Genomic DNA, 25438 nt, shown 5'->3' with positions numbered 1-25438 from the left:
ACCCCTGCTGGCTCATTGTTGCCGCCGGAGCTCGTCAATGGGTGCGAAGGGAGATAGATAGTGTGTCCGGCCGTCCATCCAACCCCCCCCCCCCCCCCCCCCCCCCCATGCACACCCCCGACCCCTGCGGCGCTCCCGAGTTTGACACGGGAGACAAAACCCGCCGGCGAGGAGCACTATGAATGGTAAAGCTCCGAGGAGGCCGAGGGGAGAGCAAAGAGGAGGCGGTGTGCCTTTGTAGTCGGGGAGGAATGCGGAAATGTCCCCGCTCCGTGTCAAACCTCTCTGAAGGGGGTCAGGCCACATTCAGCCGGCGTGGGAAAGCCAGGCGGAGACGCAGCTCACACGGCCGAACGAGGCTGCTGGTGCATGGGCTTGTTTGGGGGATATATGGAAGGGGGGAAGGGGGGGAGATCGAGAGAAAGGGGGGAATCTAAAGAGGAGCGTGGCTTTGGAGGGCTTGTATCACGCGTTTGCTTTTGTCCTGCGTACCCCACCCCACCCCACTAACAGTTGTAGGCTGTGTGTGTGTGCGTGGGTGCGCGCGCGTGTGCGTGTGTGGAGCTTTCGAACAACCCTCCGCCTCCCCCCGCACACCCTCCTCCTCCCCCAGTTTGAGTGTCCCTGCCTGGTGCAGTTTGAGGGATGGGGGTTTAGAGCATGCACCGTTCAACAGCTACCTGTGTGGCCCCCGTATGGAGTACAGTGGACAGGGATGCGTTTGAGCGACCCTTTTTTCCTTTTTTTTTCTTGTCGGAGACCCGGGTGCCCCCTCACTTTATCGGACATGCCGACGTTGCGACATATTATTGACAACATAAAACGAGGTAAACACTAAAAGTCGTGTTGAATGTGAGACTAAAAGTGTGTATACATGTTGCGCTAGTGTCCAGTTATATTTAGCAGGCAAAATGGAGCATTTCAACCACGCGATTGAATTTATTTGAATTTTTAATCAATTAAAATGTGTTAAAAATAGTCGTAGCCGTTCTTGAGAATGAAAGTGGTATTAAAACCTAAAACGCAAGCCTTGGGGTAATAATAGGAGGCTTGATGTATGAAAGGCAATTCTTGTTAGCGTTTTAAAAGGACTTAAAACTGTTGAAGTTTAGACAATGCAGCCAGGAGACAGCCACGTGCTCGCAACGTTTGTGTGGCCTCAGTGACAAACTTTTAGCTCATAACAAATGTTGCTAAAAATGGACACAGGGGAAGAGGCTAGATATGGCACTCAAAACGTGTTAGCTTGTACTTTATTTCTGCTTGTTCTCTTTAAATGCTGTTCGATTTCCTTTAACGCGAGACAGTCCATGTCTTGGAACATTTGCATGTGCGGTGAGTCTTTGAACGCACCAGACTGCGTGTTTCACATAGAGCTAGCATAAAAACACTGACGTTAAAGTAATGTTTTTTCTTGTGTTTTAACTTTGTTTTAAGAGGAGGAGGACATGTTAAGCGTAACAGGAGGAGGAGGAGGAGGAGTGCAAGTTGGGAGGCATCGAGGCTGCTGTAGTGATAGTCGGGAAAAAAACATGATGACAGTCCTGTAATTGCTACCTGGGGCACATTTTGACCAACTCTGACAAAGATGGTGTGTACCTCCAACCGTGTCTCTCTGTCATCTAGGCATTGCACGTGCCCACTTTTTCCTGTGAATATGTCTCGGTGAGAAAGTCTGGCTCGTCAGCCTCGCTGGGAATCCCCGCACTATTTTCAACAAGACGAGGAGGGAAAAAAATAAGCAAAAATGGACAAAGAAACGATTGGTACGCAGTATGAGCCCGTGGCCGAGATTGGAGAAGGCGCCTATGGAAAAGTGTACAAAGCCAGAGATCTGAAGAACGGAGGACGATTTGTTGCCCTAAAACGAGTTCGCGTCCAGACGGAGGAAGAGGGGATGCCTCTCTCAACCATCCGGGAGGTGGCGGTACTGAGGCAGCTGGAAGCCTTTGAGCATCCCAATGTTGTCAGGTAAGTTTTGGGAAGAAAAGGTGTGTGTCTGTGCGTGGCCAAACTCTCATTTTAAGTAAGAACCTGCTCTAATATATGCACGTTTATGTGTTGCTCACCATGGCTGTGTTCGTAATTATTCAGGCACTCCCTACCACCCAATCACTATTTAGTACAACATACAATATGAGCTGCTAGCATTGTATGGGTCATTGAGTTCAACTCACTAAAAAAACAAGCAGAAATTTGGCACGTAGTGAGCAGTCTTTCAAAAAGAGGCTTCAAGCTATGAAATGCATCTCCGAGTTGAAGTTTACAGACAAACTATGTGTAAAGCAGCGAGAATTCCATGCCGTGTATCTCAAACAATCACATTGCTTTGCCTTATGAAAGTTCACTCGGCTAATAAAATGGAAAAACACCATAGATGGGCTCCTAAATAGCATTTGTGCCCCAGTCTTATAACCCTTTAAGCGGCTTGTAGTTGAACACAAGTGGTGGAGTAATGCATGTAGATCAAGGGTGGGCAGTTTTCACCGGGTCTACTCGAGGGGGGGGGCATTGGGCCACACACTTCCTAACCAATAAAATGTATGCATGCATGCGTACAAAATATATATATATATATTTTTGCATGCATGTATTAAAAATCCGATTCAAACAACTAAATAACTACATATTCATCTTGTTTTATGTTGAGAGGGAAGAAATGTAATCTGTGCTGTCTGTTACACATACAGTGCATTTGACGATAAAGCTTATCCAATCCAATACTGTTTTATTTCAGTGCAACGCGCTCTCTTGCATAAAAATTACCATTCAAGGACGACGCGAAGCTGCTGAAGAAACCAACATAAAGTATTATATTTTACATTTTATATATTTATTTATTTTCTCATAAAAATCATCTCGCTCAAAATTTTGATCATTCTAAATCGGGGGAAAAAAAATGGCAGACTCACGTTGTGGTATAGAGCAGTATAAGGCCCACTGTAGGTGCAGCTAAGCCATATCTGCCATCTAGTGGTTGTTAATGATATTACAACGACATTAAAGCCCTGCTGGGGGGAGGATGTTTGAATGTCATTGTCTTTTTATTTTGTGTTGTAAGGTGTTTCTCTTTCTGGCCAAGTACCAAATGTCCTACGTCCTCTTACCAGTCTGTGGCCCAGTAGTTGGTGACCACTGGACTGTCGGACATTTCTCCGTGATGTCAGAGCTGGAATGATTATAGCCTTCTTCTCGAGCGCGCACGTTGTTTGAATGTGACGTGTGAGTCAAAAAGCAGATTAGTCACGAGTGGGTAAATTGCTTCGACCCGAGACGTAATTTACATGTCAACAGCTAAGTTGATTGAAAACTTGTCATGGTGGTAAATCAATTAGCATGATCATGGGGGGGGGGTGAGGGGGGATAATTAATTGACTTTTCTTTTGCTTGAATAAATGACTCAGATGTGTTCTCTTGATTAAATAATCGCATTTTCGTACCACTATTCATGAATTTGCTATCGATGCAGTGCATCATGGGGAATATTGCTTCTCGAATCACCGTTGGTTATTCATTAACGGTACGTTTGAAGATGCATTGTTTAAATTTAAATTTGTGTTTTTAATTTGGCACGAAACTAAACACAACATCTTATAGTCTTTGTGACATTATTGTGTCATTCCATTTCTAGTTATCCGAATGTACGACAAAACAAAACACAAACAAAATTCTAAAGTTTGACAAGGGTACGTATAAATCATTTTTGGCTTGACTGCGTTTCCAATTTCCATTTCCATTCGGCCCGTGCTTCACTCCTGGGCCGGTAGGTTTTGATTAATTCCATTGTTAATTGCTAACTGAGGCCATTTAATTTCGGTTTCATTTCAAACAATCACCGGTCATTTATCTATGCCACTCTTATGCATTGGGGAAGTCCTCAACGGATATGACGGAAGCATCGCATTCACATTCTTGCTTCTAACAATAATTCCTCAGTGAATCATTGAATAATGAGTGATGATGCCTTTGTCCGAGCACAATTGCGATGAATTATTTTTAACTTGACCAAAAACCATTCCGTCAGCTCAGTTTGGAGTGTAGATCTGCCACTGTGAAAGGTTGGGGGGGGGGGGGGCATTAGAATCTCTCCCGTAATGGTTAAAAGCTTTTTGAATTGGTGCAGGGACCCCCCAGTTTACCCAAACATTATAACCGAGCACCTCAGGCCAGGAAGGGTGCATTGTGGCCCTTCTGTGAGACTCCCGGCAACCGCTGGATGTTGGTAATGAGCTCCATTATTCATTCCATATGTTGAGTGTCTGCTGAGAGCACACATTGTAGGCCGACAATCGAGCTGTGAGGGGCGTTTCACCTCAACGCTTCAAGAGAAGGGCGTCATCTATTCTTTGACATCGCACACGCGGTACTAATACCTTGAACGAAGCACCTCTCATTCACACCACTGACTCGAGCGTTTCCAGTCCGCCTCTTTCAAGAGCGTCGGCATGGACGCATGAAGCCTTGTCGGAGGACTAAAAGAGATATTCCGTCTTTTCTTTACGTGCATGGAAGTTGTAATTAATGTGACGCAGTAGGACCCTCACACTTCAAGATCTCACAATGTATTTATTTCCGAAATGGATAAAGACAGATTAAATACTCCCCGTCATGTTTTGGTATAATCATTCACTTGCGCTGACCCAATATTTGACATTGATTTAGACTTTTCTGGATATACTTGATGAGGTCATGTGATGCCAATAACTAATCGGTGTCAACACAGCTCATGGCCGCTACGTTTCCATTACGTTTCCCTTCGCCTCCAGACATCGCTACTGTGATGGAAGATGACGCCCTTGCCGCAGCTCTCTTTAACATGCCAAAGAGCATCAGGAGTTGTCATAGCGCCGTTTGAGGAATGCCGCTTGCGTCCCCCGGCTCTTTGAAGATGGCACACTGCATCATTTTTTTGTTTTAGCTTTTCACCAAAGCCTCATTTGGCAGGTTGCAGACATAATCTGGATTCTTGGCCTTTGCTTGTTGCCTCGTTTGGCACAACCTTAACCACTGATGATTAGGGTTTGCTAGCCTTTAATGGCTGAAAGCTTTGTTTTTACAAGGCTAAATTGTTTAGAAAGGACAATATGTTGTTATTTTCCTGCATTGCTTTCTTGTGATCATTCAACTCAATAAGATTCCAAAGCTTTCAATGAACATGCACAGGCAGCAACAAGGTTTTACAGCGGTCAAAAATTCTTTGAACTTGTCGTGGGAATTAAAAGGTTTCAGGGGAATCGTTATGAAAAAAAAAACGTTTGTAATATGTCCCCCCCCTCAACTCCCACTCGGCTAAACATGGTATTCTGATGAATAATATGTTTGTGGAAGATGAATTAAGCAGAAAAATACACCAGTTTTTATCCATCTCAGGTGGCGGCCATTTTGCCTTTTACTGACACTTGCTATTGACTGAAAATGACATCACAATGCCTAAGGGCTCAGGTAGCGGCCGTCATAGCTCACCTCTTTTGGCTGGTTTGGTCAAGTGATGTCAAGTGAACGAAATATTGTTGCAGATATTCGCACGAGTAATTTAGCGAAACCTCCAAAGTCTGACACAAAGTTGCTCTGTGACACTGGTGCACTTCCAAATGATTTTGATGGACCAAAAAAATTGATGTAACCAAAAAAAAAACCCAATTATCTCAACTATGTGACACTATAATAAAGTATTATTCCTCACACTTTTCTCGACCAGCACCTACGCGGAGACAGAACAGGAAGGTGTTAGCAAAGCAATCCTGTGGCTGCCAGACTCTTTCCTATGTTGCAGCAAGTTCCACTTTCGGTTCCCACTTTTTTCTCTTTGCCATCGTTGGTACATTATATGGTGCCCCAACCCCCCTAACAAAAACACCTTCTGTGGACTTAATCCTTTGGATTTTTAGTGAGATGAAGTCTCGCGAGATTGACTGACTTTATGCGTGATGTCGAACATAATAGTTTGAACTTGACTCGTTTTTGGATGTTCGGCACAATCAGCCAGCTACAGTATATTTATTGATCGCTCACTTTTCCTCCTCTTCCAGGCTCTTTGACGTGTGCACAGTGTCTCGGACTAACCGCGAAACCAAACTCACCCTGGTCTTTGAGCATGTGGATCAAGACCTGACCACCTACCTAGAGAAAGCCCCTGACCCCGGCGTGCCGCCAGAAATCATCAAGGTAACGACGAGTGGCTACTAGTCGACAGCTTAAAGAGTTGACGACCAGCAACGAGTTTCTGTAGTTTGTGTTCAATTGTTGTGACACATATCAAACCACTAAGGTGACTTGAGGGCAACTAGACTTCTATTATAAATGGAAAAGGAGATATTTGATAATCCACCGTGGCTTGAATGAAACTCGTGTGTGAATGAAGTAATCAAATCTAAAGATTTTTGCTTTTACGGAAAAGTTTTATATTGGATTGAAAGTTATACTGTGTGAGGGCCATTATGAGCATACGGAAGTGCCTTCATCGGTTGCTCCAGTGTGCTAAAATCCACTGAGTCTTCACTTACAAATTGCCCAAAGGTCGGAACTGGACGCGCCATTAACCCTTCCTCTGTGACAGTTTTTTTTTTAATCTTTCCCACAAACCTTTTTTTTTTTTTAAAGAACTCTTAATCGTGTTTCACCCCTAGGTCCCATGATTTAACGTTTACAATACTGGGGAGTTAGAGCTCCATTTTTGGGCCTCTGAGTTGAAGTGTCAGTTTTGAAATGGAGACCTTGTGGAAGCTTGAATATCTGTCGGTTTTTTTCCACCCCAAGGGCCTAGTTTATGTGTGAACGTTCTGTCAAACAGCGATATTGATGATAAACGGTGTAAGCATAGACGAAACGGGTGTATCTGACCTGAGGTCTTTACCCAATGTAGTGTCTAGCGCTGTAATTTCTTGCTTGTATTACTTTACCACACAATGTGTACGCAGATTCCGTTAAAAAAAAAAAATCACCAAAGATTATCGGCGTTAATTTCTGCCATTCAAAAGCATACGACAATGCCGGTTACGTGTCGCATTTTTTTTCACACATTATTTCTCTGAAGAAAAAAAAATCAGCGGCTCATCTCTTATTTGTTCTCAATGTATTCTCTTACCTGTTTCACAATTGCAAATAATTGTGTTGCATGAATATGTTCAAGTTCTTTTTCTCCCCAATGCAAATTATCTTGACATGGAATATTTTTCTAAAATGGCCACCATTTGTTATGATCATTGCCATTTTTTTATTGAACCAAATTTGTGATTTATGAATGAAATAATGGTTCGTTCACAAAGTGCCCTGCTGGAGAGCTATGCCGCTCATCCCACCGTCAGATCTGTGGAGGGTGAGCAACCTGTGGGGCTCGTCTTTGTGCCCGCTTTGCTTTCCCTGAACATCCATGCAACCCTTACCCACCTTAGCCTGTTGATGTTACCATTAAATCCCCTACACGTTAACAAAGCTCAGATACAGTTGACCCTAAACCAGCATAAAACCAGTTACCCCACTCCTTGCCAGCCTGTCCACCTCTGTCCCCGCTGCCCCCACCCTCCACTCGGCTCGGAGACCCACCACATGCTCATTGATGAAAGGGGCCCTCCTCCAGGAATTAAATGAGCTGGAAGGACATCAAGCAGCCGAGCTACCCCAGGCTCAGTGCGCCTCGGCCGGGGCCAGCGCTTGGGTGTCGCCCACCCTTCTCCGCTGCCATCATCCAGGCTACCACAGCTCTATTCTCTGAGCCTATAAAGGGGGAGGTTAATGAAGCATGGGGAGGGAATTACACTAACGCTAACCGGCAGATGTCCCATATTGTGCCTCACTACAATAAACAATATGGCCGCCTTTGGTACATTTGCATTAGAAAAGGAAGCATACCCAGAAAGCCATGTTGTGGCTGCATCTTGCAGAGGGCTTACTACTCCCCCCCCCCCCCCCCCCCCCCGGCCCCTCTGTTTTTGTGGGGTCAAACCGGTTGCCTTTTTGTGTGATATTGTCTCTTCCAAACCAAGATGGCCTAAGGACTTTTCTGAGTTCGAACGCTTGGGGGAACTGACTTGCTTAAAATGCATGGCAGTTTCAAATTTAAACTTTACAACACATTTATATTTGGGTCTATTGTATCTGCCATGCTGTCAATCACCTGTACAGTTGACTCACTTGTAGTAGAAATTGATACATCAGAGAAGAAGGCGCTGAGGCCAAGTGGGGGGCATCATTGTTTGTGTGTTTGTCTAAGAGTCACACTTCTGAGGTAATTAGCATTTACTAGCAAATCCTGCTGAAAGGAAGCACGGTGAAATGGTTATTTAAAGCAGAGAGGAACTGACTGGGGGGTGCTATTGTGTCAACACACACACACACACATACACGCGCGCACACGCACGTTAAAATAACCAACTGCCTCCCTCTGTTCTATGACCCTGTCTGTCTGCTGCCCTCCTCACTAGGTCATGGCTGGATGGAGATGTAGAAAGGAAGGTCTGTTTATGCATCCTGCCTGCCCTTGGTCAGGACCCCCCCGACTACCCCCTTACCACACACAGACATACAAACGCACTGAACATTTTCACATACACGCGTTATTACACACCAAGCTTCGACACCCGACAAGCCGAGGTGTACGCAAATCGGACGGTTGTGTGTTTAGGTGGACGCGGGGCCGGGGGACACGCCATTTGTATGTATACAAACGCGCACGCTCTCGGCTCCTCGTGTCCACGGCGGGGTGTCCCCATCTCCCGCGCTGCACAGCAGCCAGCCCTGCGCCGCTTGCTAATGTTTTCTGCTTGAGTGTGCAGGCCTCTTTGACTCACTCACCAGCTGGTCAGTTAGTGAATAGAGCTGTGGGCTCAGCTCCATGTCACTTGTGAGGTCTTGGCTGGGGACTTTTTTTGGGAAGGGTGGGAGGCCGGTGGGCTAAGGGGCATGTGTGTATTTACAGGAGCGTGTGTGTATGTAAAGGCTGGGATAAGACGCATCGAGCCGCCCGAATTTAATTATTATTTTTCCTTCCTTCCTTTTTTAAGTGGCTTCCATACGCCGTATACGTCCAACCCTTCCCCTTCTGAATTTGGATATGCAAGCTGGTCTTTTATTGGAATACCATAAACGATCCAAAACCGGCGCTCTGCCCTTTCGGTATGAGCTTCATTCCGGAGCCAAAACCACCACTTTCTTTATCAATGGCTCGTTACTTGTGTACAGGTGCAAGCAAGACCTGTTTTGGGAAGTTATTTCAGTTTGGGAGGAACAAGTCCAAGCTGGTTCGACATAGTTGCCTTCTCCTCGCGCTCGTTTTCTTGAGCTCATGCGTTATCGATGCAGTGCCTATGGCCATTTTTGAGGTCAGCCTGTGGTCATAAAATGAGAGGGAATGCCAATTAACTCCAGCGGAGCAGCTGCTATGAAACAGAGCTCCACGCTTGTATAGAGCGGGGCCTCCTTCTATCATTTGTGTGTATGTGTGTGTGTGTGTTATCAAACATCTGCCACAGTCAACAAGAAAAGACACAGGCCTCCTCCATTAACTCCTTTTCTACCAAACTCTGTCTGCCATTTTTGTGAAGCTTATGACATTCGGGCTATTTAGTTTCCATGTTTAGCCAGTGAGAATATCTCTGTTCAAAAAAAGTTACTGACTGATTGTTTTCTTACAGAATATGATGTATCAGCTGCTCCAGGGGCTGGACTTCCTGCATTCACACCGTGTAGTTCACCGTGACCTCAAACCGCAGAACATCTTGGTCACCAGCGGAGGACAGATTAAACTAGCCGACTTTGGTCTCGCCCGCATCTACAGCTTCCAGATGGCGCTCACCTCTGTGGTGAGTCCATATCTCACAGATAATAAAGTCCGATCTTACAGTTGCTTACCTTGAGAGATACCGCCAGATGAAGCCATTTGGGATTCTTGGTTCAAGAAATCTTGCCAAATTGAGCTTCATTCATGTTTTTTTTTATTTCTATAATGAAAGTGCAGACATACTGCTGTCAAATCCCCTCTCATCCCGTGGGAGTTGGATGAAAAATGATGTAAATGTGATTTGTCGGGCGCTCGTGGGACATGAGCGGGCAGTTCCATTCCAGTGAGTCACATGATCGAATTTCTCAGTGTAAAGTAAGAGCCAAGGGCTCCTGTGGCTCTTACTCTCAGGAATTCCTCAGTGGCAATAGTAGACAGGGATGGGACAGATGAGGAGACGCAAGGACCCCTCCCTTTCCCGCTCTTGGTACTTTGATGTCCCGCTGCTGAGCTTGTGGGCGCCGATGACCAGATAAAATGGAGACTGAAGAACTCACTTCAAGACACAGGCAGCAAATGTCGCTCAGAATATATATTTTTTGTCCTGAATTATTAAGGGATATTTTCTTACTAGCCATGCACAACATTAACTTATTTATTTTAGGGATTGATTTGTAATATTTTTGCCACTTATTTATTTATTCATTTTGCTTGATGCTTGCTGGCTTGTCAGTATTTCAAATGACCCAATTAGTTTTCACACACATTTTAAAAGCATCTGAAAAATAGTAGGAATATTAATGTGCAGTATTTGTTCTTCATTACACCGAAACATATCTGAAGTGTCAAATGATTTTCACATTGAACATAATGCCTCCAAAAAGTGTGCTGTGCAGTGGGAGTTTTTCTTCCCGCCATTGCCTTAACACTGGTATTACTGGCAAGGGTACCATTTCGAAGGTTGCATTCTAAAAAGGGAATTCAACTTGAGGTGTGAGTGAAACACATCGTGAACCGTAAATCACTTGTGCACACCAAGGGGTTTAATTTTTGAGCTGGTTTGTGCACACGCACTCGCTCACACTCACACTCATTTCCTTCTTTGACTATACTTGTACAGCAAAGGCCACAATAATACAAGTGTGTGAGTTTAAAGCTGTGTGTGGTAGAGTGCAGCACGGCTCTTCGCTCCCAGATAAATGTTCCTGAGTCTACCCCCCCAAACAAAACCCCACATACAATCGTACACCACCTTCATTAAGCCATTCTACGCTTCTTCACGGCTCATAGAAGCTATGAATTGCATGTATTGTACACAAAGCGCCACACCGTTTAAGAGGATCTTCCCCCTTGCCCAACACAGAGCAGCAGTTACTGATTTAGTCACCTAATGCCACCGTTATTGGCAGACAGATGGGCTGTGGAGAACTGCTCTTGCTTAAGGGACCAAGACTTCTCTTTGTGATTCATTTTGCACTTTTCAAATGTCAATGTCTGCGGTGGCCATTTGCATAAACTTGCTCCAAAGTCCCCGTCTCATTTTTTTGTTTTGTTTCAGTCTTACCAATTGAAATTTCCACTGTAATCAACCTTAGCATCTTCATGCTCATCAACCTTGGACATACACGTGTTCTAACACTGGTCAAATGACTATATTAGCATAGCACTGAAGGGTTTTGTATCCTCCATTTGAAATGACAAAGATGCCTTCTCAGTCAAGATTCTCATGATCTTTGTCTGTGACCGGTAGTTGAAAATCTATGTTTTAAAAGCCTCTTAGAGTCATCAGTGCTGCTTTGGTCGCTACTGTGTTTAGCTATTCTGACAAGAAAAATCTGAAAGTAGATGTGTAACGATTGCATTTGGCTGACCATCCACATCACCATTTTTATGAAGTTTTGCATATCTTGAGAAAGAGAGAGAGAGAGAGACCACCCATTGGGTTGGTACCGAGGCCTCGATTAGGCTGCCTCTGGTAGTCCCCAGGGGGCAGTTGCTTTGTTAATGGCATTTTAATGACCCAGTCTGGCTCCGGCTTCATTGAACTGCCGTGAGTGACAGGCAGATGGGCAAAGCTGATGGGTTCATCTGACGTGCCACAGAGGAAAGAGTTGGGCCGATTACCAGCTTCCCAAATTTATTGGGTGAAATATTTCATTGAGAATAGATCACAGCACAGTTTTTGCTTGATTAAAGAAAATTTGCCGTTTCTTATTTCAAAACTGTAAATCCAACCAATCCTAACCACCAGCCAAGATTTTTGTTTCTTGAATTCTGATCACGAGGATCAGTGAAACTGTGGACATGCTCAAACATTTTGGTTTCTTGTATGCACATTTTGAAGACTGAAAAAAAGATCGGTGGTCTCAAAGTTACATCGCCACCTATGGGTGTGGTGTACATATAACAGCATTTTTATTAGGTATGTTTCTGCTCATTTGTAAGGATCCAACATCAAGCTTCAATCCTATTTTTTGGTATTGTTTTGACGGTAGAAGCACGGTGACTTTTTTTAGGTGTTATGCCTATTTTCTCTTTTCGCTCATCTGGCAAAATATGACGTGACATAACAATTAGCTTCCATTCATCCATGTCTTGTGGATTGCATCGTTTGTAAAATTGGATTCAAGGAGAATACCACCAGACTAATCACTTGTTTGATTTGCGTTTTTCTGCTTTGCATGTAAATTATCCCGGGGGTTGCTACATTTAACAGGCGTAAGATTAGTAGCAAGCATGCTTTTGTAAGTAAGTATTCTTGAAGATGGCCCGCGGACACCTCTATAGCTTCTTCTGAAAGCAGATGTCTTCCCCCCTGACCCCCTCATTAAAGTTTTTTTTTTGACCAATTAAGGCGTCCCTCTGCAATTACAAAAATAGAAGCATATCTCAGGACACACAAAAGTTTTTTTTTTAACCAATTAAGGCGTCCCTCTGCAATTACAAAAATAGAAGCATATCTCAGGCAACACAAATCAAAAACATATTTCCTGCACTCAAAACAGAAGAATGGTTCTTATAAATGTTTTCAAGAGCCCAATGTCTACCATATGAGCCCTTTTATAATCCGGTAGCACATCAAGCAAGACTTAGAACACTAATATCTCCCTGTCAGGGCAGTAGTAGTCTCTGAATTGATCTGCTTTGCTGAAATGCATTTCTGCTATTTGAAAAGGGGGAACAATGAAGACCAGGGAGGGTCGGGGTGGGGGGTGGGGGGTCAATGTAGGAGAGCACGTGTAGCGCACTCGGGGATTGTTTAGATATCTCCTCAAACAGCTCCACATGGGGTGGGGTGGGGGGGAGGAAACGCTTGTATGCTTTGACTGCAGCCAAAAGTGAAGGAGCTGTCCCAGAACTTTAGCTAACGCATTTAGCTTGCTACATGCACGCAGGTCAAGGCTTTGCTTTCACTGTTTATATTTACATTCACCCTCACGTGCACCGTGCTTCTTGCATCTCGCCAGCATCGCGCCCCCCCCCCCCCCCCAACCCCCACCCCGGCCCCAAACTATATTAATTGTCACCAGTCTTTGGTGTCGCTCCAGGTCACCAAATGGGGATTCTAAGCAGCGGGAGTCGAACATGTGCACACACACAAAAGTGCAACGGGATATGGAAGCTGTGTCCGTAGCAGGAAGGGGAGGGGGTGTGGGGGGCGAGAGAAAAAATGACGGCATATATCTGGAATTTTCCAGCTAATGATGTGCGGATGTGGTAGCACAGGGGAGAGGGAGCCACTGACTGTGCTGTCTTTGTTTCACTTGCTGAGGGCCCCATGCTGCATTCCTGTATGCTGTGCATACTTTGGCAACAGTCTGTTTTACTGTAACAGTTTGTCTGCTGCTCGAGCACTTTTCTTTCGAGCCATATATCAATATCCCCGATAATCTCACTTTCATGTCCTTTCTTGGCCAGGTGCAGTCTGATTGTTGCGACTATAAATTGCAGAACAAGAGGGAGGAAAGGAGCGAACCAGTCATGAAATATTGTCGTTACAAGGACTGAATGGGGCCTGCGGGGACTCTCAGGCCGAGAACCCTGTAGACTGTTTTCCCTCGTATGATAATTATTTCTATATCCTCTGCTCTTCCCATATGTGGCTTGCCTACACACCCTGAACCTTTTATCCCCTTTCCTCTGAGATTCACTTTGGGAGACTTTAATTTGTGCTGAATTGCTCTCAGGAATGTAATCACATTCTGACCTAAGACTGATAATGTGTACAAGCTGGGAAACGTGACAACACCAAACGTTTACTGCACTTATTCTGCAATAAGTGAATGAACAGTTTCAAGCTTTTAATCGTGTCCCTTATTTCTTGGTGTGTGGGGTTATATGCGCCCACTCTATTTACAACCCTTGCTAGATAAATCGATGGCTCTGCCTGTGCCGCATGCTTTCAACTGATCTTTTGCTATCAACTATCTTGAGTATGTTTAATGTTAAATTGCCCACAGGGATGATAGATAATATACTGCAATTAGCCTTTTAAAACATCAGGCACATGTTTGAGATAATTGGGCATTCTTTTGGAGCCACACACATTCACACGAGCGCTTTTTGGCACCGGAGCGTATTCAACGAGGCGAACGCAGGTGCTCATTCAGTCACGTGCAACCACTCCCACATTCGCTAACAAACACCCACACACTGGCATTCATGCACCCTATTGTCCTCCTCCGATGTGCTCGCGCACAACGCCGGTGGCAGGGGTCCAGGCGCTGCAAGTGGCACGGCCGCGGAGGTCTGACCCAGGAGGTCTGGAGGTCCTCTGGGGCTGAGAGCTCAGCAGTGAAAGTGGAGGACGGCGTTAGCGGCGGTGAGGGGGAGGATGCTCTCAGCTGAAAGGAATTCTCAGAATGCTGTCCTCCGATCTGGAGTCAGCCTCGTACACCACACACAGACTGACTAACTTTTTTTTTTTTCCCCTCTGCTCGGCTTTGTCTGACCCCCCCACCCCCCTCCGTTGTTTGTGTTACCGTGTGGAAGAAGGGAAGAAAGCAGCCAAGAAAAATACTGACAACATAGAACAGCAGACCATAGAAACAAAAGTCGAACCTCCTTCTTCCTGCAACCCCCCCCCCCCCCCCCCCACACCTCCCTCTACCACCTGTATATTTACTCTTGCAACATTCACCGTTGAACTACAGGAACACATGGAGGGCGAGACCAAATTATAATGTGACCCAGACAATCATGGAAAAGAGGCAGAAAACCCCGATAATTTATTGTCATGAAAGATCCCAATAAAATCTGTGCGTCATAATTGAAGAATGATGTGACTTTTTTTTTTTTAAAGTGGCAAACGGCGTGTGAAAGGGTTCGCATGATGCCTTCAGCTGTCAAATGACATTTCCTCTTCCACTCTAGTCTGCGCAGCGTCATGAAATACTTAAGTTGAAGAAAGTGGGATATGATCTGAGCGTAGTGTGGAGGAGTTCAGAAAAACACTTTTAGTTTGGGGTCTTATCTACCAAGCGCCGACGACAGAAAAAAGTGTGCCGAGTTTATTATGCAGTTCAGAAGCATAATAAGGTTTCACCCGACCATAGATTGGCTGCGACAAAAATGGTATCCGAGAACTTGTCAGTGTCAGTCGCCCCATCTTTCTTGCAGTTTTTTTTTTTTTTTTTTGGTATGTGTGTGGGGCCAAATAAGTGATAAATGCAGACGATATCTGCGCTTGTGGGTAACGTTTTAGGTTTTCGAATAACTGAATTGCACTGCAGCGGATATACTGCAAACTCCAGGTCTGTGGTTCTTCTTAGAAGGCTGCACGTGCAAGCAATGTGCTCGCACTGCTTTGAAATGATGCAGCGGGTGGAAGGATAAGAACAGATACATTTTATGCCTGCAAACCGCAGCGATAATGAGACATTATCATAAGTAACGATTTTTGTGTGTGGGGTTTTTTTTTTCAATCACCAGCTTTCTGTCTCTCCCTTCCTCTTTAAATTCCCAAATTAAATTTATCATGGTAAATAATTAGCTTTGAAGTAATCTATTCCCAAGTAAAAAAACAAAAAAAGTTGTAAAAATAATTTGAAAGTGAAACTGTGGCCTTCATCAAATATTTTACTCCAGAGGCTCTTTAATGTTTAACATTCTTAACTGCCGTAAAATTGTAAAGAGAAGTTATACGGTTGCGTATTAAAACAACAGTTGGGGTTACTCATGTGAGCGAGATGAACTTCTCTCTTACACATAATGTGGTGAAGGAAATCCCCCAAAATGCAAATGAAAAGTTTTTTTTAGAATACTGAAGTCTTCCGATCTTGACTTATCAGGCTATTTATTTGGTCAGTAGCTTTTCAAAGCCATCGCATTCACAGCCTACTTGTCCCAGCTTCCTCCCTCATTTCCACTTGAGCAGGAAACAGGAGATGAGAGTATCTCACATCTGCAAAAAAGCAACTCTCAATTCTATTAATAGTTTTAAAGTAGAACTGGGACTGATATGTTGGATTGGCCTAATCGGCCTCGCCTAAGGATCCGTTAAATCAGATCTGCAAACCGGCTCCCGAAATTGAGTGCTCATAAGCACAGTAGAAAAGACCTCATCCAAAACTTTGCATTTGTTGTCAGGATCTTTTTTCAAGCTCATTAGTAAATACTGTCATTTTTTCAACTTTGCGCTCCCCCCCCCCCCCCCCTAAAATCTATGCTGCATGAAACCATGATACGTGTAGGTGACTCACTGCACTCACGTTGCTTTCCGGTGTTCGCTTTTTGATTTTGATCAGCGTGCTGCAGTGCCTGAGGAGGTGGAACAAAAGCGAGAGGTTGATGATAAATCAAGGCCTTTAGGAAAGCACCTGGAAACCTTCCATTATAATTCGATGGTCACCGAGTTTGTATCTGGAGACTTTTTTTTTTTTTTACAACAATGTCGCTGCTTACTCATGAGAGAAGCACAAAGGAACGTGAAAATCATGCCAAAAATAAAGCGACCGTAATGGATTATTACATTTTGAATGGAAATGTTGGATTGTGTGACAATACATTAAAAAAATTATTTATGTAAAAATTATTCTCACCACCGTTCTCTCCGAACGCTATAGGTGGTGACACTGTGGTACAGAGCCCCGGAGGTGCTGCTGCAGTCTAGTTACGCGACCCCAGTGGACCTGTGGAGCGTCGGCTGCATCTTTGCTGAGATGTTCAGACGGAGGTGAGGCGAAATGTGTTCACTGTAGCATGCGGGTTAGCGGTTAATGAATAGACGGTACCAGATGCAAAACCTGAAAGGGAAGACGTGTTATAAATAACTCATACTGTTCCGGTATTTATAATAATAATAATAATAATATATTTTATTTATAATAGTGGTCGTCCCTCGAATAGATCCCATGCTGCATTTAGTTGCGAGGTAGACAATACAGTCATTGCCACTGACAAATTAACTGCTGAGCCACGTTGCTAACCAAAACAGCAGCACCTAGCTTTGCACATTCACAGTCCGCTAGATGAATTGGTGCCTGGAATCTCACCCGCATGTTGAAAACAACGAGTTTGCTTACGATGGGGGGAGTACATTAAAATAATTCCATCTTTTGTTTGTAGGCTGAAGTTTTCCCAAATCATGCTGCTGTGAGACAAAAACCCATCTGTCCGATGCATTTTGAGCCGCGAGGGCAGGGTCATCACAGTTGGCTTATCAAACTATTCCAGTAATGACTGGCAACTCGCTGTGGTTTTCAGCACATAAGTCGAGACGCCACTTCTTGATATACAGAAGGTGTTTGTCAGTTTGCGGTCTAACTGACTTCACACCCTGAAGCCATCCCAAGCTAATAACCTCATTTTCCGTCAAACCTAGTCAAAAGCTTTGCTTCCTTCCCATTTTTAAAATCCGTTCGGGATCGCCATATTCGTCATAGCGGCGGTTTAAATATGAAGGGTTAAAAAAATTGTTTCTGTTGAGCAACTGACTTTAATGGTCTGCTTTCGTGGAGATAAGAATGGCAATTTATGCTTCCTTCCCCAACCGTCCACACACAGCCACCACACACACACACACACACACACACACACACACACACACACGCGCGCACACCCACTGACCCCCGCGGTGATTGCACGACATGCGGTGAGACTGGCACAATGTGACTGACTGCGAGTAAATACAGTATGCACATGAAAGCGAAATCTGAATGAAGTGCCATTGAACAAACCAAGCGGCGCCGTTCCCTCTGCGTAAGACTTGTCCTTTTTTTGTTTCAGCTTGATTCTGACCCCATCTGTTGTCACGTAAATTAAAAAAAACTCCTAATTCATTCCAAATTACAGAAGATCTGAGACAGCAACAAATATGCAAATTTTGTGGAGCGCCATCGAGCAATATAAAGTGTCCAGTAGTCCAATAATAAAATAATATTCGGTATATCTAGTAGGCTACTATTTAACAACAACAACAAAAAAGTTCTGACATGTCACTTCATCGCACTCTATTTTGTCCAACTTCGCCTAAGGACAGAGAGCCGGGCAGAGAACGCTGTAATGGACACGCACCCACGCCCACGTGCACACTCGGTCTCTCTCAAGGTGATTAAGTTGGCTTTTTAAAAGGCCACCTGTTAGAGATTAAAGGGCACCTGGGCGATGCTGTCGCAGAGGGTGGGGGGCGGGGCGGAACAATGGGAGAGAAATCTATTGTTTGCCGTCTTCCCGGCCCCCCAAGTCCAAGATTTTAGCCACTGAAAATTCAGAAAGAACCCCGCTGATTATTTGTGACCATCAGAATAGGTGCCGCATGAAATATTGTGTTCATCAGATTGCGTGTTAAGGTTGCACTCAAAATGAGCTTTTCATTGTTGATACCCCAATGTTTTTGTCTTTTTTCTTTTAGTTGTTAAATGATAAGAGAAAAAAAGAAACTTACTCGACCCGAGTATTGCCAAGAGGCATGGAAATGCAACCATGGATGTTGTTTTGAGACTTTTTGCAAATCTGTGAGTGAGCCTTATACAGTGCATCGAAAATACTGTAAAAAAAGTTTCTTTAAATTTTCTTAGTTTGAACATGTATCGGTTGCACATGGTTAAAATGTGTTCACAATTTTTGAGGGGGGGGGGATAACAAAAAAAAAGGTGTTGCATTTAATTTACTTGACAAATTCGTTTTGTCAAGTGGTTGCACAACATTAAAACATCTCGATCCAGACACACTTTTAAGGTAGCCCACACAACGACCCAGATTTTATTTTACACAAACATTTAACAGAATAAAATGGAGTCAATTCAACAAAGCCTTTTTTTCAGCGTATTTGCCTTTGCATCAGCGACCCCTGGAGCAAGTTTCCCCCTTTCATGGTCTAACATACCAACGTTTAATGCCTCCTCTAATGACTACATTGTTGTGAAAGGAATTTGAGCAAATATCATACAAGTCTACATTTGCATGGCTCGGATAAGTGTCAATGTGAGTCATGGTTGGAAGTGAATGAGAAAGAGAAAACCGCCTGCTTGTTGACATTCCTCTAATCTTAAAAAGGTCGACCGTGTTGTGTTAATGGTCCGGCAGAAGCCTCGCATCCATGTTGACTTTCTCACAGTCCGTTACGCCGGAGGCTTTTTCTATTGATAAACCTCCACCAACACCTTGTGCATATGTTATACTGTTTAAAACGGGGCGGGGAGAGGATCGGGTGGTGGGTGGAGGGGGGGTTTAAAAAAAAAAAGCATCACCACATCAGACAAAACGCTCTTTTTCCTCTCGATTTGCCACCCAACTTGACACTCACGTGCAACCATGCACACACGCATGCACATACACACACAGGCATTCCAGAGGTTGCTGCAGTGGAATGTGGGACAGAGAAGTATTGGCGCTGAAGGAAGCATGACTCAGCTGACTCTCCCAACCTAGCATATTCCCTGTGTGTGTATAGTGGAGGGCAAAGGGGGCGGGGGAGGGTGGGGGGGGGGCATAAACACTTCACAGTATATGCGGATGCAAAACCTCACAAAGGAGGACAAATCCAGTGTGAAGACTAGCACGGCGTCCGCAACTGCGTGCGCATGCCTGTGGTCACCGCGAACAAACCGGCAATCCGCAGCAGGTTTAAAAACGGACCTTTCGGAATTATCAGCCCTGCTTGTTTTGGCACGATGGCTTTGCTGGAGGTGAATCTTCAAAACTGGTTTGGTGTGATCTCAAAGGCGGTTTGGAAACCCGCACAGATGCGGTTGCCTTTCAAAGGGCTTTCAGCGAGCCGTCGGCGACCAGACGCACAAAGTCTCGTCAATTAAGAAGGCCGCTTATTGGAATAGCTGCAACAAATTCTGTATTAAGTGAATGAACACTTTGATTGGTGCGATGATTAGCGTACCCGGTGCCAAGCCGCAGTCTGCCCTGTCTAATTGCTTACCTTTCTCAAAGCATTGCTCATACTTTGGCAAAGCCCGAACAGCAATTGGGAGAAGATGCAAAGTGGAACAGCTTCACTTTTCACCCCTCCCGAGCCTTCGAATAAAAGTAAAACAGTAAAGATGTGCATTGTTCCGTCTTCTGTTGCATGGCTAAAAATAGAGCATGTTTACATATTTTCAGAAGTACCACATTTGTTGGGCACAAAGGGCATTGTTCAAATTAAGCCTCTGACATCAACACCTTCAGCGGGAAGGTCGAGTTCCCATGCTTCGTTCTCTATTCGGATAATCACACGTTTCTTTCACACGCCGCTCCCACTCCTATTTTACGATTTAACATTCACGGCGAAAGCGAGAGCGAGCGAACGCGCACAGGATGCTTGGGCTTTTTCCGTCCCGTGCTACCAACGGCAAACTTGCTCTGATGCTGACTCCTGGAATTTGCGCCCGTGCCAAAGCAGACATGGACGCCCACGGGCTTCCGAAGACGGGCCAAAGCCACAGGAACCACCAGCAGTCTTGCTGCCGTTTTCCTCTCGTCTTTTTTTTTTTTTTCACCCGCGTTACCAGTACAACCTCACAATGCTGAATGCTCGAGATGGAGATGCAAGTGTGAGACTTCTTTCCTTGAGAGTGACACTTGCCATTTTGCCTCGGGCTCAAAAACGCAGTTTATCAACACAGTATGTATACAGTGCGTGTATTGTGTTCATTTGCATTCCAAACTACGACATGAAATCGGCACAAATGTCAGCTTGAAAATTATGGGCTGTAAATGTGGTACCTGGGCCAGCTTTGGTGGGGACTTAACTTGACTTAATCCATGTTTTATGAACGCCATTATTCATTCATTCATTCATCTTCCTAACCGCTTGATCCTCACTAGGACGCGGGGGGTGCTGGAGCCTATCCCAGCTGTCTTCGGGCAGTAGGCGGGGGACACCCTGAATCGGTTGCCAACCAATCGCAGGGCACACAGAGACGAACAACCATTCGCACTCACACTCACACCTAGGGACAATTTAGAGTGTTCAATCAGCCTGCCACGCATGTTTTTGGAATGTGGGAGGAAACCGGAGCACCCGGAGAAAACCCACGCAGGCCCGGGGAGAACATGCAAACTCCGCACAGGGAGGCCGGAGCTGGAATCGAACCCGGTACCTCTGCACTGTGAAGCCGACGTGCTAACCACTGGACTACCGGGCCGCCCAACGCCATTATCACCATGCAATTAAGGAAACCAACAAACACAAATTGAAAGTATGCAACATAAATCATCCGGAGCCGTTTGCAATCACTATTTATCAAACATGACCTAAACACAAAAGCAATCACTTGGAAATATCGTCATACTCATGCTGACGATTGAATGTTTTCATGTGTGCGGATCGCTAGTCAAATTCGCCTGTGAGATTTTGCACAGTGACACTCAAAGGTTTCCTCTCCCTCGCAGACCTCTGTTTCGCGGGAACTCTGACGTCGATCAGCTGGGAAAGATTTTTGAGTGAGTATCTGGAGATTTGAATTTGGATGACCGCTCGCATCGTTTTGGGAGCGAAGGAAGAGAACGCTCCTCTCTGCTGTCATCCCCACAGTGTTGTTGGGGTACCTTCGGCAGAGGACTGGCCCCAGGAGGTGGCCCTACCACAGAGTGCCTTCACCCCGCAGCCTGCTAAGCCAATAGAGGACTTGGTTCCTGACATAGACGAGCAAGGGCGGGCCCTCTTGTTGGTACGTCCAAATTTAATTGGTTCTGTGACGACGATGAAATCGTTTTGCCGTTAACGTGTAGCCCCGCAGAGCAGCAAGTAGGAATCAGCCGAAATGTTTCATAAAGTCGGTGGGGTAGCCATCCGGGCCCGGAGACTCGCGAGTGGAGAGTCTGTGTTGCTTGCTTGACAATCTCGCCATGTTGTTTGTGGTTCAATTACAAAATAAATAAATACAGTTGAGATATGAATATTATTTTCCTGTTAATTTTTTTTTAGTTTTTCCGTGTGCGGTCCAAAGAAGATTGTTTTCTCTGTGAGGTAGCTGGTGTTCAACATCTGCCTTTGCGTTTGTGCTATCGCCAACTATTGGCCCGGCATGCATATTACACTTTAGTTGGTCAGGTTTTTTTTTTTTTTTTTTTTTAACGGTCCATGACAATAACTTTGCTGTCTGACTTTTTTTTCTGTCCTCTATGCAGCAATTTCTCGCCTTCAATCCCTCCAGGAGGATATCTGCATTTGCTGCACTTACCCACCCTTATTTCCAAAGTGTGGACAGCCTCAGTCGAAGTGTGTATGCGGCACAGCCTATCCCCGGCAACAAGCCCGCTATTGAAGAGAGGACTGCCTGAGTGTCCTCACTGTCCCTCACCGTGTCACCAAGTATTCACCCGGCCGCTCGTTGGTCTTGACAGTCTTTGACTGTTCAATCAAAGTGCTTTGAACTATGACTCCCAGTGAAATGAGCTGTAAAATGGATGAAATTGAAGTATAAAACACAAGATGATGCAAGACAAACATTCATCTCTTGAATAGCTTTTAGAAATGGCCTGACATTTCACTTCACAATTCTGCCACCGCTCAAAATTAGCTCCCATGCTTGAGGTGTCGCTTACTTGTTTGCAAGTTGAATTTTGAGAGCTTGCGGGCCCCCGTGTGTATAAATTCCCAACAGTCATGCAGCAACCAAAGGCGATCATTGAAAAGGGGATGAATCCTTGTGTGATTTTGTGTTTTATATTTGTAGCTTTTCTGTTCAGCGTTAAAACTTACTCCACTGTGATTCATTGTGGTATAACAGAACAAAGCACGAACGACCAGGTGGTGCGTACAGTATGCTTAAATAAACCCTTCTAGGAGAGTACTCGGAAGAAGGCAATGCTAGGAATGAGGATCTTCCGCCCCGGATATGCACAAACGCTATCCTCCTCCTGTGAACTGATGGATTGAAATTGCTGCTTTTAGGTTCTAAAATGTTGATGATTGACTACGTTATCAATGCAAAGACTCTTCTATGACTGGGACTAATCAGTGAAAGGACTGTAGACTCCATGCAGCAGCCACTGTGCGACCAGTGTAGAGCTCCCTTCCGAGACTACTCGATTGGAGGGGGGGGGGGGGCGATGCCTAAAATGGATCATTCTTCTACTTTATGGACTTGTGAAGCACAAGCACGGTCGCATTTACGAACACGTCAAGTGTGCACTGATGTTCCCGTAGACGCCAAACGAATGAGTCATGACTAACTGCCACTTACCGCCGCCAACATTGCAGGCCTTACAAACGTTATACTGCCATCCAGAGGATGCCCCGCGTAACTGCAGACCAGTAGCAGGATTCTAATGGTCTTTGCGACTTTGGGGCCAAGCACACTTAAAGGCATTTATCAACATCATGGGCTGATACTGGTGCTCCGGCAATGATGAAAATGTACAGTTCTTGCCACTCCCTTGATGTTTCTGACATGATGATAGTTAGCCATCAAGGTGTCTTATAACCTTTTTTTTTTTTTATATTCAACTGACACAGTAACGTACACGCTTGCAATAGGTGGCTTTAGTCCCACCAGCACGATTCATCAGTACATTTGGCATAGAATTTTGCTACCAATATTCTGTATTTAATTTTAATTTTATTGCTAAGTCTTATATGCATGTTTTATCAAGGTGTGTACTTGATTTTTTTTTTAAGACGCCGGGGCATAAAGTATTCTTATACCAACTCTATTGAGGATTACCAAACCTGTGTGAGGATAAATTGACGATGTAAGGAATGTATAAATGGCTAGATGACTATACTGTGCTGTTTGTAGTGCAGCAGTCATTGTAGAAAATGTCTGATATTTGCATTGTCAGCCCATAGAAATGTCACAAAAGCGGATCAGGTAACAAAGTGAGGGTCAGTGGAATGTTGTACGGCGAGAGTATTTTGTCTGTTGAAAATGTCTGGCGGGTTCTGCGGGTGCTTGTTGAATTTCCTTCGGCTTGTAAGTGGCTGCAAATATGTGTGCGTGTTATTTTTTTCTTCTTCTAAATAATGCACAAATATCTTAAACTTCTTCCCCCGTTATTTTATAGATAAGTCCCGCTCTGTTCAATTTTGATTTTTATTTTTTACCAGCAAAGAAAAAAAGGAAGTTGCAGAGATGTATTTTTCTATATAGTTTTTTTTTTTGTTTTGCGCAGAACAGTAACATACTTTTAACACTGGTGTATCTTCTCTTAACTGGTCGTGCTGCTAGCACACATACACACACACACACACACACACACACACTTTTCACACATACACTCACAGACACACAAAGTGATTCTTTCTCAGGTTTTTGCTCCGGGTGTCCAAACCTTTCGCACAGTTTGCACATCATCTGGCTACTAACTGATCACATTACAACTCCTTCAGGTTCTCTTCAAGCTGTCCAATGATCATGCCATTGATCATATCCTACTGTCAGTCCTATTTATCACGTTATGTTACTGTAGTCATTACTGTATGAATATAACTGCCTGTATGAACTGTTCTTTTTTTTTTGGCCACAAAAGCAACCTTTTGTTGCTAATTGGTGAACGTAATCAACAAATCCTTATCGGCTTGACTCAGCACTGTGTAAACATTCTGTTTGGAAATGATTCAAATCTGATGTTGTGACATACAATGCAATGAAAGCTCAAAATATTTTAGGTTTGTAGGAGTTTTGGTAACGACTGCTTTAGTCTTTTAAACTTGATACAATCACTGTATATTGTTTCTTAGCCAGTAACAGTATCACGTTTTAAAATGAGTAAAATTGAATTCTACTTTTGAGCTTTTAGAGGTTTCGCTGTTTTAGGGACAAAGCATTTTGTAAGTCAAATAACACGTTCCTGTCACGTTTTCAGCACGTCAAATTGGGACACGGAACAAAACAATCATGGTGTTATTGAATGAATTCAAGAATTGGTGTCATATTATTGTTTACACCAGCTGAATTAAAAGCCGCTTTTTACGAAAATTGTGTTGGATCCTAATTATACATGACATACGTTTCAATGTAACCCTGCAAAGAAATGGGGTCGAATAAATGAGGTCTGGGTGTCATTTGGACGTTTTACCAAAAGCAGAGTCAAAAGATGACACAGCAGCATTAAAGGAAACGAGAGCTGCAAAAAGCTACAAATTGACATGTCCGACACCTACAAAAAAAGGGGGAGGTTGTTGGTTGCATGTAGTTGTTGCTCAATGCGGAATGTGTGCAAGACTGCTACATAAGCTGTGTCTTCATTTCTATAATGATAATTTTGATCCCATCACTATCAGTTGTTCATTTAAATTTTCTCCTGCGTTTTTGGTTTGCAGTGATAAAAAAAACTACAGGCTAG

The 25438-nt window shown here is 44.3% G+C and overlaps 1 protein-coding gene across 2 annotated transcripts; it reads left to right on the top strand.

The window, feature by feature from the left end:
• The first annotated feature begins 294 nt into the window (after nucleotides 1–294).
• cdk6 (cyclin-dependent kinase 6) lies at nucleotides 295–25071 on the top strand. Of its 2 annotated transcripts, none has more exons than XM_052072220.1 (8): nucleotides 295–827; nucleotides 1440–1971; nucleotides 6030–6165; nucleotides 9630–9797; nucleotides 16780–16889; nucleotides 21542–21592; nucleotides 21684–21819; nucleotides 22280–25071. In XM_052072220.1, exons 2-8 carry the CDS (start codon nucleotides 1748–1750, stop codon nucleotides 22430–22432), a joined length of 978 nt encoding a protein of 325 aa, XP_051928180.1. In that variant the 5' UTR covers nucleotides 295–827; nucleotides 1440–1747; the 3' UTR covers nucleotides 22433–25071. The 2 variants fall into 2 exon arrangements, with proteins under 2 accessions (XP_051928180.1, XP_051928179.1); XM_052072219.1 differs by having other exon boundaries at nucleotides 296–827; nucleotides 1627–1971.
• Nucleotides 25072–25438: the final 367 nt, after the last annotated feature.

Source organism: Hippocampus zosterae, chromosome 7 (assembly GCF_025434085.1).
Source record: "Hippocampus zosterae strain Florida chromosome 7, ASM2543408v3, whole genome shotgun sequence".
NCBI lineage: Eukaryota > Metazoa > Chordata > Actinopteri > Syngnathiformes > Syngnathidae > Hippocampus > Hippocampus zosterae.
This window is presented reverse-complemented; position numbering and strand designations above follow the sequence as displayed.